This window comes from Bos taurus, chromosome 19, assembly GCF_002263795.3.
Source record: "Bos taurus isolate L1 Dominette 01449 registration number 42190680 breed Hereford chromosome 19, ARS-UCD2.0, whole genome shotgun sequence".
NCBI classification, from domain to species: domain Eukaryota; kingdom Metazoa; phylum Chordata; class Mammalia; order Artiodactyla; family Bovidae; genus Bos; species Bos taurus.
In genome coordinates this window covers 11,780,075-11,794,727 of record NC_037346.1, presented here as the reverse complement: position 1 = coordinate 11,794,727, position 14,653 = coordinate 11,780,075, and the positions used below count along the sequence as shown (strand labels likewise).

Genomic DNA, 14,653 nt, shown 5'->3' with positions numbered 1-14,653 from the left:
GATTACCGGGCGGCCTAGCCCGCCACCCCTTCCTCCTTCCCTCAGACTGAATTCTCAAGTCAAGTGGTTTATAAGGAGCAGGTGATGGCGACAGGGAGGTGTTGCTGATGGAGACTTCGGCCAGAGAGCAGTCTGGCTCCCGGAGGGTGGACGGGCTCGAGAACCTCTGTCTCTGAGACTCACAGTGCCCAGCACTGTCCCCAAGGTACAGGGCAGGCAGGAAGAGTCTTTTAGAAGAGGAGCCGCCTCTGTCTCCAGGATCGTGGAGGTGCTGCTTTCCTGAGAGTTTGCTGCCCCCGTGAGCTAAGGCAGTGGCTTCCAGGTGAAGATCCCTTTTTCTAGTTCTTTCTTTGACTACATTGTTGTTGTTGAGTTACTAAGCCATGTGCGATTCTTTTGTGACCCTATGGACTGTAGCCCGCCAGGCTCCTCTGTCCATGGGAAAAATCTGGAGTGGGTTGCTGTTTCCTCCTCCAGGGGATCTTCCTGACCCAGGGATCGAACCTGTATCTCCTGCATTGGCAGGTGAATTCTTTTCCACTGAGCCACCAGGGAAGCCTCTCCATGCTTCTTTATGGTAAAGCCTATTTCTGCTACCACTCAGGTCCAGAGGAGTGTGTTGAGATGTCTGTGGTTCACTTGAAATTTCTGAAAATCGTGACAATTTTACCCAGTTACTTAGATAGCTCCTGCTCTGGCCCAGGGCGTCAGGAAAAGTTTCCCTTTCTTCTCTGAACATGAGCTTTGTTTTCCTGATGATACTCGTAAAATATTTCCCAAAGTATTTCCTAGGGACCCAGAACCTAGATGTGTTATCATCCCTGTATCTGCCTCCACCACTGCTTCCTTCCCCGAATCAGGTTAGGCAGCCACAACCCAGAGGTCATTTGGATATTCCCAGTTCTCCGTGGTTACCTTGAGCTAGACTTAACGGCAGTTTGACAGGGCAGTTGCTGGCAATATCAGTGAAATCACTCACTATGATTTGCTGATTCCTGATGACTCCAAGGCAGGCAGTGGTGTTGTTCCAGGCTTCAGGTCTTCCGTGAAGAGACTGTTCCTTATGATTCCATCTCACTTTTGAAAAGGTGATTCTGACAAAGGTACTGAAGCAGGATGCCTCTTCCCCTGCCGTGATGATGTTACATTTGGCCAAAGTTCTCATTCTCCAGCCTCCATTCCTTCTTTCCCTTGGTAGTTACTACTGTGCTTCTATAGGAAAGAGATGTGTTTCCTAGAGCATCTTCCTACCATTTTGTTTGGTGTATTCATTTACTCAGTAAATTTATTAAGCACCAACTGGGTGCCAGGGGAAACTTCCTGGAAGAATGATTGCTTGAACCAAGTCTTGAAGAACAAGTTGGAATAAGCCAGGCAGCAGTGCAGGGACAGAGTCTTGGACAAGTTGCGTCGACAAGAGTGTCCAGGGCACAAGCTCCGTTTAGTTCAGGAAGGCCAGGCTATTGGGCATAAATGAGAGATGAGGTGAGAGAAATGGAAAGCGGATCTGAGGAGTTTGGGTGTCATGGTAGAGGCTGAAGGCTTTGGGGAGCTTCTGTGGAATTTTAAGCAAGTCAATATGATCAGATATGTTATCTCAGAAAAACCACTTTGACTACAGTGTGGAAAATGGATTCTAGTGGGGTGAGGCTAGATCCAGGAAAACCATCAGGTATAACTGGATTAATCCGAATGATAAGTGAGGAATGCTTGAAGTAAGGTGGGAATTGAGAGGAGGTGCAAAACAGAGAGAGTTCGAGGACTTTATGAGGGTTCATGGCATCTTGCGCCCAGAATGTAATTAAGAGGGAAGAGTCCACAGTGATGCTCTAGGTCTGATTGGGCAACTGAGTAGAAAGCAGTACCATTCATACAGAAGGAGGGTGGGGGTAGAGGAGAGAAAACGCGCCTACTTGGAGTTTAAGGAGCTCAAGAAACAGCCAAGAGAAACAGGGCCAAGCCACACTCCTTGCCTTTCTCTTTCCTGGCTCAGAGCGCCTCACTGCCCTTGACGATTGGCTTGTGTGTGAGTGTGGGGGAGTGGGGCAGCGGGCATGTGGAAACTCTCAACTTCAAGAGAAGTTAGCATAAACCCTCCTGTTGAGATTATGTCCAAAATTTGACCAGATGTTTAAGCAAATTAACAAATGATTAAAGCGGCTTTCGGCAGAGACCTAGACCCCTGTGGGGACAGACAGGGGAGCAGGGCCACAGAGAAAGCCAGGCCCAGGTGTTCTTGCTAGAAAGGTCGGTGAGATGTGGGTCCAGGGATGGGTGGACAGAGCAAACAAGGCCAGCTGCGTCTGACGGAGAGGGTGAAGTAGGCAAATGGCTAGGCTTTCAAAAATGTTTTATTCTACCCCTTGTTAGTAATATATTCCGCTTTTCTCATCCCTCAAAAGGACTGTTTCTAAATAGTCCAGAGAATAATTTCAGAGGTGGATTGGTTGGTGTGTTGCACCAGCATCTGGAGACTGACTTGGGTCCAGCTTCGTCAGCAGCTCACTATGAACATCAAGTCCATCACTCACCCAATCTAGATCTTAGCTTTTGCCTCCGGAAATTCAAGTAACACATCCCAGCTGGTTTCTAGGGTCCCTTCTAGCACTAGCAGCCTGTTTTTGCATCCATTTCTGATTCGAAAAGGCCACACACGTGTTGCTTAGAATGGCAGATTCTCCTCACTCACCAAAGACACAGATCTGGACATCAGCAAAATACTTTAGTCAGTGGTACTTTCCAGCACACTCTGTGCCTGGTGTGTAGCAGGGCTGGAAAATTGCCACAGAGACATTCACCATCGTCCTTAAAACACAGCAGGGGTCATTTAGAATGTCAGGTTTAAAAACCATTTTCCCTGCCTCCCTCTCCCTAAACAACGTCAGCTTTTTAGCTAGCCTTACTGAGAGTCTTCATTCCTTATCGATCCTCAAGTAACAGCAAAATGAAATGAAAAGGACGTTGAGCTCTCCCAAATGTCCTCATCTTTCTGTCCCCGCTAACATCGGCTCTTCTCAGCATCTTCATTCTCTGAGTTGATTCTCCAGTTGAAATCTCCTACCTTGAGAATGATGATGAAAAAGATCATTGATGATTAGTCCCACTGCCTTTCTGAACTACTTGCAAAAGGGAGTCCGATCCAGGCCCCCAAAGGGGATGGCACGCAGGCTGCTTCAGTGCCTGTGTCTTGGGCTGCACCCTCCCACCTTTCCCTGGTGGCTCAGCTGGTAAAGAATCTGCCTGCAATGTGGGAGACCTGGGATTGATCCCTGGGTTGGGATGGTCCCTTGGAAAGGGAACAGCTACCCACTCCAGTATTCTGGCCTGGAGAATTCCATGGACTGGGAGAGTAATGGGACTTGAAGGCTGAGCTTTAAGTCCATGGGTTCACAAAGGGTCAGACACAACTGAGCAACTTTCACTTTCACTCTCACGCCCCTATCAGAACAGAGATTTCAGTGCCCTCAGGTACAAGCTACCTTCCAGGTGAGAGTTGTCACGTGTAATTTGACCCTTACACTGCCAAAGATGAGATTCTGATCAAACCTGGGATAGGTATTTGTATGGATTATTTCATGGCAGTTCCGTAGCATTCTTCAGAGGGTTTGGGTTACTTTCCCAAAGGAATCTCAATACGTGTGCCACTTTGGTAGGGCAGTTAGCATCTCTCGAAATGTTCGCCTCACATTCAGATATCAGAGAGGTTTAGTTCGGTGCCTGTGGTCACACAATAAGCGAGTGATCAGGGAGAATGAGGAACAACTCAGGTGGTAACGAAACTGAAATGTCTGGGCTCTGACACAGCAGTTCAGCCAAAGGATGATCGTCCTGAGACGGGGAATATAGCTAAGCCTTCAAGTCCCATTGCTCTCCCAAGAGAACTGTATTTTCTACTCTCCTGAATTCTATTATGACAGGTTTTTTTAAATGATTTAAAATTTATGTGCATGTATGTGCATGGAAATATGTAGCTGCTCACAGATACGTATATAGAAGATGAAAGAGAAAAATGGACAGCTTATAATTGCAGATATTTTTGTTCATCTGGTATCCAGATGATCTCCCTTGATTCTGACAGTTTTGACAAATCAGTTTATTAAAATTGTAAATGTAACCCAGAGCTGTTTAGTACAGTACTAAGCAGAAGGTGCTTTCTCCTCACGTTATATTTTGCTGTTGCTTTATTAGATGTAAATACGACTTACACTTGAAGGACAAAGCAGCCTGTCTTCTGTGAGAAGGATGTAACTTGCCATGTGTATTTCCAGTTGGTTTCATTGTTCTGAAACCCTAAGGATATTTTTCTAGAGCTTTGACTTCGATCAGGCACAGAGATGCCTGGTCCCTCCCTGTGTCCCCTTCTCCCCTTCAGCTTTCCCATCCCTTCAATCTTAGGTTTCTAAATGGAAAATTCTAGAGAATTCCTTTGCAGTCCAGTGGTTTGGACTCAGCACACTCACTGCCAGGGGCCTGGGTTCGATCCCTCTTGGGGGAACTAAGATCCTGTGTGCAGAGCAGCATGCCCACCGCCCCCCCCCCCAAAAAAAAGAAACTCCTAAGAAAACACTTGCTGTCTAATATCTCAGAAGATTTTGTTCAGGTGATATTTGGGGAAAGAAATCATCAGAAAGCAAGTTTCAGTCTGAGATGTATAAACTCATCGTGCTTAAGGAACAGATTTTCACTATAAACACTTCAGAAAAATGCATGACAGCAAGAAGTCGTGGGGAGACAAGATGGGGAGAGTGAGTGCCTCTTAAACAGAAGAAATGTGCAAAAGTGGAACTCTCTATATGCAGTCACTGAAAACGGAGAAAAGAATTTATGTTTTTTTTTTCTTTTTCCTATCCTGCCACAGAAAGTGCAAGGAGGTTTGGGGTTGTGCAGGGTCTTTGTTGCTGCGTGTGGACTTTCTCTAGTTGTGGCAAGCAAGGGCTTCTCTTTGTTGCCGTGGGCAGGCTTCTCATTGTCTTGGCTTCGCTCGTTACAGAGCACAGGTGTAGGAGAGGGGCCTCTGCAGCTGCAGCACTCAGTGGTGGACTCAGCGGTCGTGGCGCACACCTCACTGCTCTGCAGCATGCGGCCTCTTCCTGAACCCAGGACGGAATGCGTGTCCTCTGTACTGCAGGAGGATTCTTATCCACTGCACCACCAGCAAGGTCCCAGGAAGGTTTTTATCTCATATCTGATTAGCTTCAATTGACAATGTCTGCCACATGCTGACTTTGTTTCGCCATCCTTCCTCTTCCCCAGTCCTTTTAGTCTTTGCCCAGGAGTCATTTGTAAACAAGCACATTTACCTATAACAAGGCATCTAAATCTTCCTGCCATGGACTGTTGGTAACCTGGTAGAGCCTACGGATCCCTTCTCAGAATATTTTTCAATGTATAAAAGATAGAAGAACATAATTATTAAAATATTTTATATGCCTCAGATCAGTCACTCAGTCGTGTCCGACTCTTTGCGACCCCATGAATCGCAGCACGCCAGGCCTCCCTGTCCAACACCAACTCCCAGAGTTCACTGAGACTCACGTCCATCAAGTCAGTGATGCCATCCAGCCATCTCATCCTCTGTCGTCCCCTTCTCCTCCTGCCCCCAATCCCTCCCAGCATCACAGTCTTTTCCAATGAGTCAACTCTTCGCATGAGGTGGCCAAAGTACTGGAGTTTCAGCCTCAGCATCATTCCCTCCAAGAAATCCCAGGGCTGATCTCCTTTAGAATGGACTGATTGGATCTCCTTGCAGTCCAGGGGACTCTCAAGAGTCTTCTCCAACACCACAGTTCAAAAGCATGAATTCTTTGGTGCTCAGCCTTCTTCACAGTCCAACTCTCACATCCATACATGACCACAGGAAAAACCATAGCCTTGACTAGACAGACTTTTGTTGGCAAAGTAATGTCTCTGCTTTTGAATATGCTATCTAGGTTGGTCATAACTTTCCTTCCAAGGAGTAAGCGTCTTTTAATTTCCTGGCTGCAGTCACCGTCTGCAGTGATTTTGGAGCCCAGAAAAATAAAGTCTGACACTGTTTCCACTGTTTCCCCATCTATTTCCCAGGCAGTGATGGGACCGGATGCCACGATCTTCGTTTTCTGAATGTTGAGCTTTAAACCAACTTTTTCACTCTCGACTTTCACCTTCATCAAGAGGCTTTTTAGTTCCTCTTCACTTTCTGCCATAAAGGTTGTGTCATCTGCATATCTGAGGTTATTGATATTTCTCCCGGCAGTCTTGATTCCAGCTTGTGTTTCTTCCAGTCCAGCATGTCTCATGATGTACTCTGCCTATAAGTTAAATAAGCAGGGTGACAATATACAGCCTTGACGTACTCCTTTTCCTATTTGGAACCAGTCTGTCGTTCCATGTCCAGTTCTAACTACACATTTATAATAGGGATTCCCTGGTGGCTCAGATGGTAAAGAGTCTGCCTGCAGAACAGGAGACCCGAGTTCAATCCCTGGGTTAGGAAGATCCCCTGGAGAAGGAAATGGCAACCAATTCCAGTATTCTTGCCTGGAAAATCCCATGGACAGAGGAGCCTGGCGGGCCACAGTCCATAGGGTCACAAAGAGTCAGACTCGACTGAGTGACTTCACTTTCACTTTCTTCTCACATTTATAGTATAGTGATACATACATTTTAGCATATTAAATAACCAAAACTAATTGCTACTATAAAGTCATAATGTGTATACATCAGGGATTAGCAAACCACAGCCCACAGACTGCTTTGTAAATAAAGTTTTATTGTAACACAGCCTTGCTCATTCGTTTACATGTCATCTCTGCCTGCTTTTATGCTGCAGTGGCCGAGTTGAACAGTTGGAGAGAGATCATATTGCCCCCAAAGTGTAAAATATTGGCCCTCTGGTCCTTGACAGAAAAAGTTTTCCAAACCCTGTGTAAATTGCAATAGTAACATGCAATAAAAATGTGATTTCTGTGGATGACAGTCATAGGCACTGCTAGCTACTGTATATTGCCTACATTCATAATTGTTATAAGTGCCAAATTTCAGTTACAGGTTAGTAAAAATATGGCTGGAATTTCTTTTCCATCCAACTCCACAGATCACCTGAATGTTATCCGTGGATTGCTTGGAGACCTGTGGACCCCAGGTTAGTAACCTCTGAATGGGATTACAATTTAAAAGACCTTTCATCAGAAAGAAATAATTCTTTTGCAGTGTGAATAATCTGCTTCTGTACCTCCCTGGGGGTTCAGTGGTTAAGACCCCTCCCTTCCATTGCAGGGGGCGAGGGTTCCATCTTTGGTTGGGGAACTAAGATCCCACATGCCACACAGAGCAGCCAAAAGGAAAAGAAAAATCTGCTCCCTTTCTACCCTTCCCACAGATTTGTGTTATAATTTCATATTTTCATGTAAGGGGAGTTTTAAGGGGTAAATGAAAAAGAAGCCAGACCATCCCTAGAATTAGGTGACTCAGAGCCACCTTGGCCTCTTAGTACCATTCTGCAAAGACCCAGTGTCTTGCCGAGGAAAGGTTATTTCTGTCAGCTCCTGCTGAGAAACATTTGCGATCTCTGCACACCGAGCTCATAGCCCCTGCCCCTCCCACTCACGCCCTGCCAGGAGCGGAGCCCAGAGTCCTCCCCTCCCCTCCTCCGTGGTCCTCCTGCCTCCCTGGTGCACACGTGGACTTTTCCCATCCTGTCAGTGTCACATCAAGACACGCCATGGGATCTGACTTCGCCATTTACATGGCTGTGATGTCTTATGCTCCGGAGATAGCTTCAAGTATTCAGCAATAACTCATGTCCACTTAATGTGAAAATTGGTACCATCTAATAGAATCTTCAACATGCTAACCACACCTTTCCAATAATGAAATGCAAATTCTTCTTCTTTTTTTTTTCCCAGTATGGGCATTTTTAGACTCTTGAGGAATGGAATATCCTCTTTATTATGAATTGAGAAATGGAAATAAAGATGCAGAGTTTTCTGCACGTATTTTAATTTTTTAAATGGAAGTACAGTTGATTTACAGTGTTGTGCTAACTTCTGGTGTCCAGCAGAGCGACACATACACACGCTCTTTTTTTATATTCCCTTCCACTGTGGTTCATCCCAGGAGATTGGACATAAGTCCCTGTGTTCTGCAGCAGGGCCTTGTTTACTCACTCTGATTGTAGTAGTTCTCATCTCCTAACCCCAAACATCCAGTCCGTCCCTCGCCCTCCCCTCGGCAGCCACGAGTCTGTTCTCTGTGAGTCTGTTTTGTTCTGCGGATAGGTTCATTTGTGCTGTATTTTAGATTCAACTTAAAAGCCTTACACTTATTTTAAGTAATTTCTTTACCTAGTCATAAGCTCTCATATTTAATCCTCACAACAGACCCAGAAAGTCCGTGTCATTGTTACTCCCATTTTACTGGGAAGACGACTAAGATATAGAGAGTTTAGGTTGCATTGATAAGTGACAGGATTCCAGAATTCATGTATTTTTTTCCCCCCAACTTTGAGAGAAAAGACAACCTCACTTTATGTGACTCTTCATTTGCGGGATCGGCTGTGGGCCTGGGTGTGTTTTTATCTAAGAGAATTCTGTAGTAGTTCAGACACTGAAAGGCAGTGAAATGGAATAGTTCTGACTATAGACTCAGGGGATCTAGACTGCAGATCGTTTCCCAGGTTTCTCATCTGTACCGTCAGGACTTCAAGAGAGGAGCCCATTTTTCAGGCCCCTTCCAGTGTCCTCTAACCATCTGTGTTCTAGAACATTCAGTGCAAAGGATGTTGAGGAAGCGGAGCTCATGAAGAGCCCCCCAGCCTCCTTTCAAGTGGGCCATTGAAGGCAAAGGTGGGTCTGGTAATGAAACCTCGGAGGTGGTTTCATAAGCACTGCGGCCACCGTCCTGTGTGCTGATGCAGCAAAGCAGGGCTATTATTGATTTTTCAAATAATATCGAAATGTCATCTCATTGGGACAAAATGAAAAGGATATATGGGGACCCAGAGTGCACCCTGCTGCAGGAGGCCTAAAAAAATTAAAAGGAAAAAAATAGCCCCTCATCTATGAGGGCGGGGCGGGGGGTCCGAGCAGTGTAAACAAATGCCCGTGTGCGGGGACGCAGCAGGAGCCTGGAACTTCTGAACTGCCAGAGAAGCATGCAGTGGGTGAGAAGGAACACATGGGCTCCGCTGAGCAATTAGTGCCGTAGGCTGGCTGGAGTTGGAGTTCTGATCCGGCCCTGCTCTGACTGAACCCCGACTCTGCTCAGCTTCCAGGACAATGATTTGAACTGACAGCCTTACCACCTGTTGTTAATTGGACTTTGGTGCTTTCTCCTCCTGCTGTCATTTCTCATTTCTGTCCTTGACTTCTTTTTAGAGGTGTGGGGGCAGTAAGGAGTGACCAGCCCGCAGGAAGCGGGCCCAGGTATGGGACGGCACTCCCCGCCATCCACCGCCTGTCTCTGGCTCCACGTGGATTGAGACAGAATCCATGTGTCCCCGTCCTCTTCTGTCTCATCTGTATCCACCACGTAGCCCAACATGCTGTAGTCTCCTGCTAATGTTTCTGACCTCCTTCTGGACTGGAAGCTCCTGAACAGCGGAGATTGAAGTCACCTCTGTGATCCCAGCACGGAATTCTGTGCCTGGCACTTGATAGATGTTCCATAATACTTGTTGGCTGGCTGGCTGAAGGGTGGCCATCACTTTTCTAGCCTAACCCATCCTATCCATGCTCCACTCTCAACAGTACCACGGCCACTATTTTCCAGTCCATGGCACCACCATCCTTGGTATCAACAGATCTGGAAATAGGGGGTCATCCTCACCACGGCCTCCTCCTCCACACAGAAAAGTCACCTTCCTGCTGATGTTTTCCTCCAAAAGTTCTCTGATGTGGCCTTTCTTCTTTTTATTCCTGTTACTACCGCCTGGGCTACAGCCTCTTTACTGCCATTGTCTGCTCTTCCAGTCTTCACATTGGCTTCCATTTTTCTGTCCTGAGACACCACCCGTCTGGCCTTGTCACTGTCCTGCCTGGAGTTCTTTCTGCTCCTTGTGTGCTCAGCCGTGTCTGACTTTTTGTGACCCCTTGGACTATAGCCCACCAGGCTTCTCTATCCATGCATGGGATTTCCCAGGCAAGAATACTGGAGTCGGTTGCCACGTCCTCCTTCAGGGGATCTTACTGACCCAGGGATTGAACCAGCGACTCTTGTCTCCTGCATTGGCAGGCGGGTTCTTTACCATTGTGTCACCTGGGAATTCTGAGGTCTGTCTGAGGCTTCCTGTTTGCCCTCAGCAGATCTTATCACGGTCTGAAGAAAGCCTCTTCTTGCTCTGGCTTCTGCCTGCCTGCACATCCACAGCTCCGACCACTTCCTGCCTTGAATTCCATGTTTCAGCATCACCCAAATTTTTATGGTTCCCCATGTGAGTCACACTGTTTGCTGCCTAGGAAACTGGCTTTTACCATTCTCAGTCATACTGTGAAACTCGGGGCATGTGTGACTTCCACATCTGATCCTATCTCCCGCTGGAAGGAAGAGAGTAGGGGAGATGGGGAGAATGGATGGGTAGCACACCCGCTGGGCTGTTACAGAACTCTGAAGACCTCAGTGTCTCAGGTACAGGAAGACACTTCCGTGGCATTTGGAACTTCCAGTATGCCTCTTCTAGTTGCTTAACACCCTCAGATCTCACCATTTCCTTCCCAATCCTTTTCTAAAGTTTTTATTCCTATTAGGATCAAAGTGACAGGTATGTGTGACCTTTCTTAGGAGATTGCCTTTTTTATTTTTTTTTTTATTTTTATTTATTTGTCTCAGCCGCTCTGTGTGTTAGCTGTCGCACGTAGGATCTTTGATCTTTGTTGTGGCGTGCAGTATATAGCTCCCCAGCCAGGGACTGAACCTGGCCCCCTGCATTGGGAGCGTGGCGTCTCAGCACTGGGCCGTGAGGGAAGCCCTGGATTGCCACTTTTATAGGGCCCTGCTCCTCTCCAGATGGGATCCTGGCCTTTCAATGAATGAGGAGGCATCTCTTAGGTTTGCCAGATGACCCCAGGAAAATGACAAATCCACTGAACTCTGACCCCACTGCTCAGTTGGGTTAATAACACTTCCCTTACCACTCAGTATAGGGTGAAGAAGGGAGAATGCAGCTGTGTGCCAGTCACTCACCATGAAGGGGGCCACGAGCCAAAAGCAATGCTAAGCCCAACCAGTAAAAAAGCCTGGCATTCTAGAAAGAGTGTGGTCTCTGAAAAATTGACAAGCCTGGGCTGAAATCCATCGTTCTCCACTTTGCAGTATAAAACTGAATGACTTTCTTTAAACCCCTTCCTCGTCTGCATACACACTGAATTGTGGTCAGGATTCAAGGAGTGACATGCTTAGAAGAGTCACCAGCACTTAGGAGGTGATCAAAAGTGAGGACTGCCTTTGTTGTTAGTTTCCCTGTCTCGCTCCCGCCAGAAAGAGGTCACCGTGCAATGAGAATAGCCTAATCCCTGAGGTCTGTATCTGTTCCTCTTGTTTCACCAACCTTGGCCCTGAGGCTTAGCCTTCAAATCCACCTCAGTGGGTGGCTTCTGATTCAGACACCCTCGTATGGGTTTCCAGTTTTCAAACAGTTGGTAAGAACATTATAAAGCCCCAAATCTTGTATGTGGGAAAGCAGTGTGTTTTTTTAAAAAAGGAGGTACAGTTGAGTTCTGGTCCTGGTTTCTTTTCTTGGCAGCTGTGTGATCTTGGGCAGAACTCTCAGAGTCTCTGCATCTAAGCTGTGAAACCCATGAGGCTGACATATAGATGGAACTTCTGTTATTGTGTGTGCTTTTTTAATGTCCTTATGGACATTTACAGGCTTCCCAGGGGGTGCCTTGGCAAAGAACCCACCTGCCAATCCAGGAGATGGGGGGTTCGATTCCTGGGTCGAAAAGATCTCCTGTAGGAGGAAATGGCACCCCGCTCCAGTATTCTTGCCTGGAAAAGCCCATGAACAGAGGAGCCTGGTGGGCTACAGTCCATGAAGTAGCAAAGAGTCAGACACAACTGAGCACGATGAACCCAGTGGACACTTGGCTTTACAGCTGAAGTACTTCGGCACTGTAATAGTGGTTTGGTTATGACTATATAGGAGCCAGACTTCAGGCTTATATATAGTTATTAGAGATGAGCAGGCTTTGCTTTGAGCTTGCCTGGTGGCTCAGTGGTAAAAAAAAAAAATCCACCTGCCAATGCAGGAGACCTGATTTTGATCCCTCAGTTGGGAAGATCCCCTGGAGAAGGAAATGACAACCCACTCCAGTATTCTTGCCTCAGAAATCCCATGGACAGAGGAGCCTGGAGGGCTACAGGTTACAAAGAGTCGGACACCATTTAGCAACTAAACAACAATAGGCTTTGCTTTGTCTTCAGATGAAAGCAAAATTCACCTTGAGAGCCAGAACATAATCAATATTACCAAGTATTCATTTTGAGAGATAATTCAAAAAGCTCTTTTCTTTAAAATAGTTCTTGGAATATAAGCCTGTAGAATCTTCACCTTTCTTATTCATTCCTTAATGGAACTTTGGAGTTTTTCCCCAGGCTTTAGTAGAGTGGTTATTTCTAAGTCTGCTATTTCCTGGCATCAGATCTTTCTAGGAACAGCTCCGAGTCTCTTGGCCATTTTGGCATAAGAGTTTCTGGGCCAGTTTCCTCCGCTTCTGTGATTTTTCTCAAAGGTCCGACAATGTTCATCAGAGAGCCGTTTCTGCTGAGTCTTGGTGGTTTTCCTTCCCCATAAGCCACAGAATTAGAAAGGGAGGGATGAAGCTCAGGACCCCGCCTCCTGTCGGGCGTGGGTTGGCACTTGCTGAATGTTGCTTCTCATCTCGTTTGAAAAGTACATTGCCGTCTACCTCAGCCACGTCATTCCTCTGGGACTGTTCCCAGAAGGAGATTTTTCTGTCAGCTTTTAGTGTGCTTTTTGGAGAACAATCAATACTACCTGTAATTTTTCCCATTTCCCCCTTACTGTTACTAGCATTTACTAGATTTTGATTCGAGTTCTTTGAGAGTAATCTCAGAAAAGAATCTACCCCATCCTTTCTTTCTCTGCCTTGCATGTCCCTGTAAGCTGTAAGCTTATGCTGTAAGCATAAGAAATGTTGAAGCCTCTTTCTTTAGCCTCTAGTCAACATGTGAGTAGCCCTTTTAATTTTTTTCCAGTTTTATAGCAATATAATTGATACCAGCATGTATAAATTTAAGTTGTACAGCATAAAGATTTGATACACATCACATTGCAAAATGATTACCGCAATAAGATTAACATCCACCATCTCACATAGTTACATTTTTTTTTCTTGTGTGAGAGCCTTTAAGGTCTACCTCTCTTAGCAACTTTCAAATATACAATACAGTATTGTTAGCTAGAGTTGTGATGTTGTACTTTCCTAAGTGGCCCCTTTAAACTATTTTCTGTGTTTGGCATCTACCTGTGCGAAATATCCATAATCCCAATCTTAGCACTGAAACATAAACATTACTATGTATAAAATAGATAGCCAGTGGGAATTTGCTGTATGATGCCTGGAGCTCAAATCCAGGGCTCTGTGACAACGCAGAGGGGTGGGAGGTGGGAGGGAGGTTCAAGAGGGTGGGGACGTATGTGTACCTTTGGTTGGTTCAAAATAAATTTAATTAAAAATGAAGATATATAAAAAATAATCCCAGTCTTTCTCAATGGGATTTTGTCCTCTCAATCCACCGAAAAAAGAACATTCAGAGACAAAAGGAATTCTGTAAATCCCAGAAACTGTAGAGAGGGCGCTAACTAATTTCATATCTGAGTGCTCCATGTTGAATTACTGTTTTCCACATAAACAGTGCTCTCTAGAAGGGGTTACATGCCTGACTAAGAACGTAATGGCCAGCTCATTGGGGAGCAACTAAATTAAAAGTATTTAATGAGAACTTATAACTCATTTGTGGGGAGCACCTTCTTTAGGCACTTCTGTATGACCTGTGTAAAATGCACAGCAAAGCATCTGACACAGAGTTACAAATGTAACACTACAGTTCTATGCACATCTCCGAATGAGGTACCTTTATACCACTGGGACTTGCATTTTCCAAGCGCTAATTAAGTGGGGCAGATAAATACCTATTTCACCCCACCGCCTTCCGTTTTATCTGGTGAGCTGCATGTGGGCCTCCTGACAAGGAGGACCTGGGAATGCAGGTCAGAAAGGAGAGCGGCCAGCAGTGGGACGGGTGCAAGTGTGCAAGCCCTGTGAGTGTGGCCAAGCGTGTGGGGACTCCTGGTGTTGTTGTTTATGCCATTTGGCAAATATTTCTCCTCGAGCCATCAGCTAGTTTATAGCATTTCATTTTACAGCCCATCACGATGATAGTAACCAACCCCAGAAAAGCATCAACAAGCCGTTAGAAACCATCCTGCTGGAAGATGGATGTGGCCTCAGAGACCTCCGTTCCACCCGCCACCCATCCCATCCCACCCCCGTTAGCGTCCAGTGGCTTTCTTGAGCCAAAGTCGTTGCCGTGGTTCTTGGGTCATAGGAGGATATTTGGAGGGAGTTTTCTAAACACACACATATAAATGTTGAGAAATAGGACTCAAAAAAGTAGGAGTTATACACAGACCCCAGTGCCTCTCAATGAGTAA

At 46.0% G+C, this 14,653-nt stretch overlaps 1 protein-coding gene across 10 annotated transcripts in view; it reads left to right on the top strand.

Moving 5' to 3' along the window:
- BCAS3 (BCAS3 microtubule associated cell migration factor) overlaps positions 1–14,653 on the top strand; it is a 586,592-nt gene that overhangs the window by 491,576 nt on the left and 80,363 nt on the right. Inside the window, exon 24 of one of the 10 annotated variants that reach the window (XM_059878414.1) lies at positions 7,076–13,591. The exons of the other annotated variants lie outside the window; for them this stretch is intronic. Coding sequence (XP_059734397.1) covers positions 7,076–7,128 — 53 coding nt within the window. The 3' untranslated portion in view covers positions 7,129–13,591. Of the gene's footprint in view, positions 1–7,075; positions 13,592–14,653 lie in introns of those variants that run through there. 10 annotated transcript variants of the gene reach the window in all.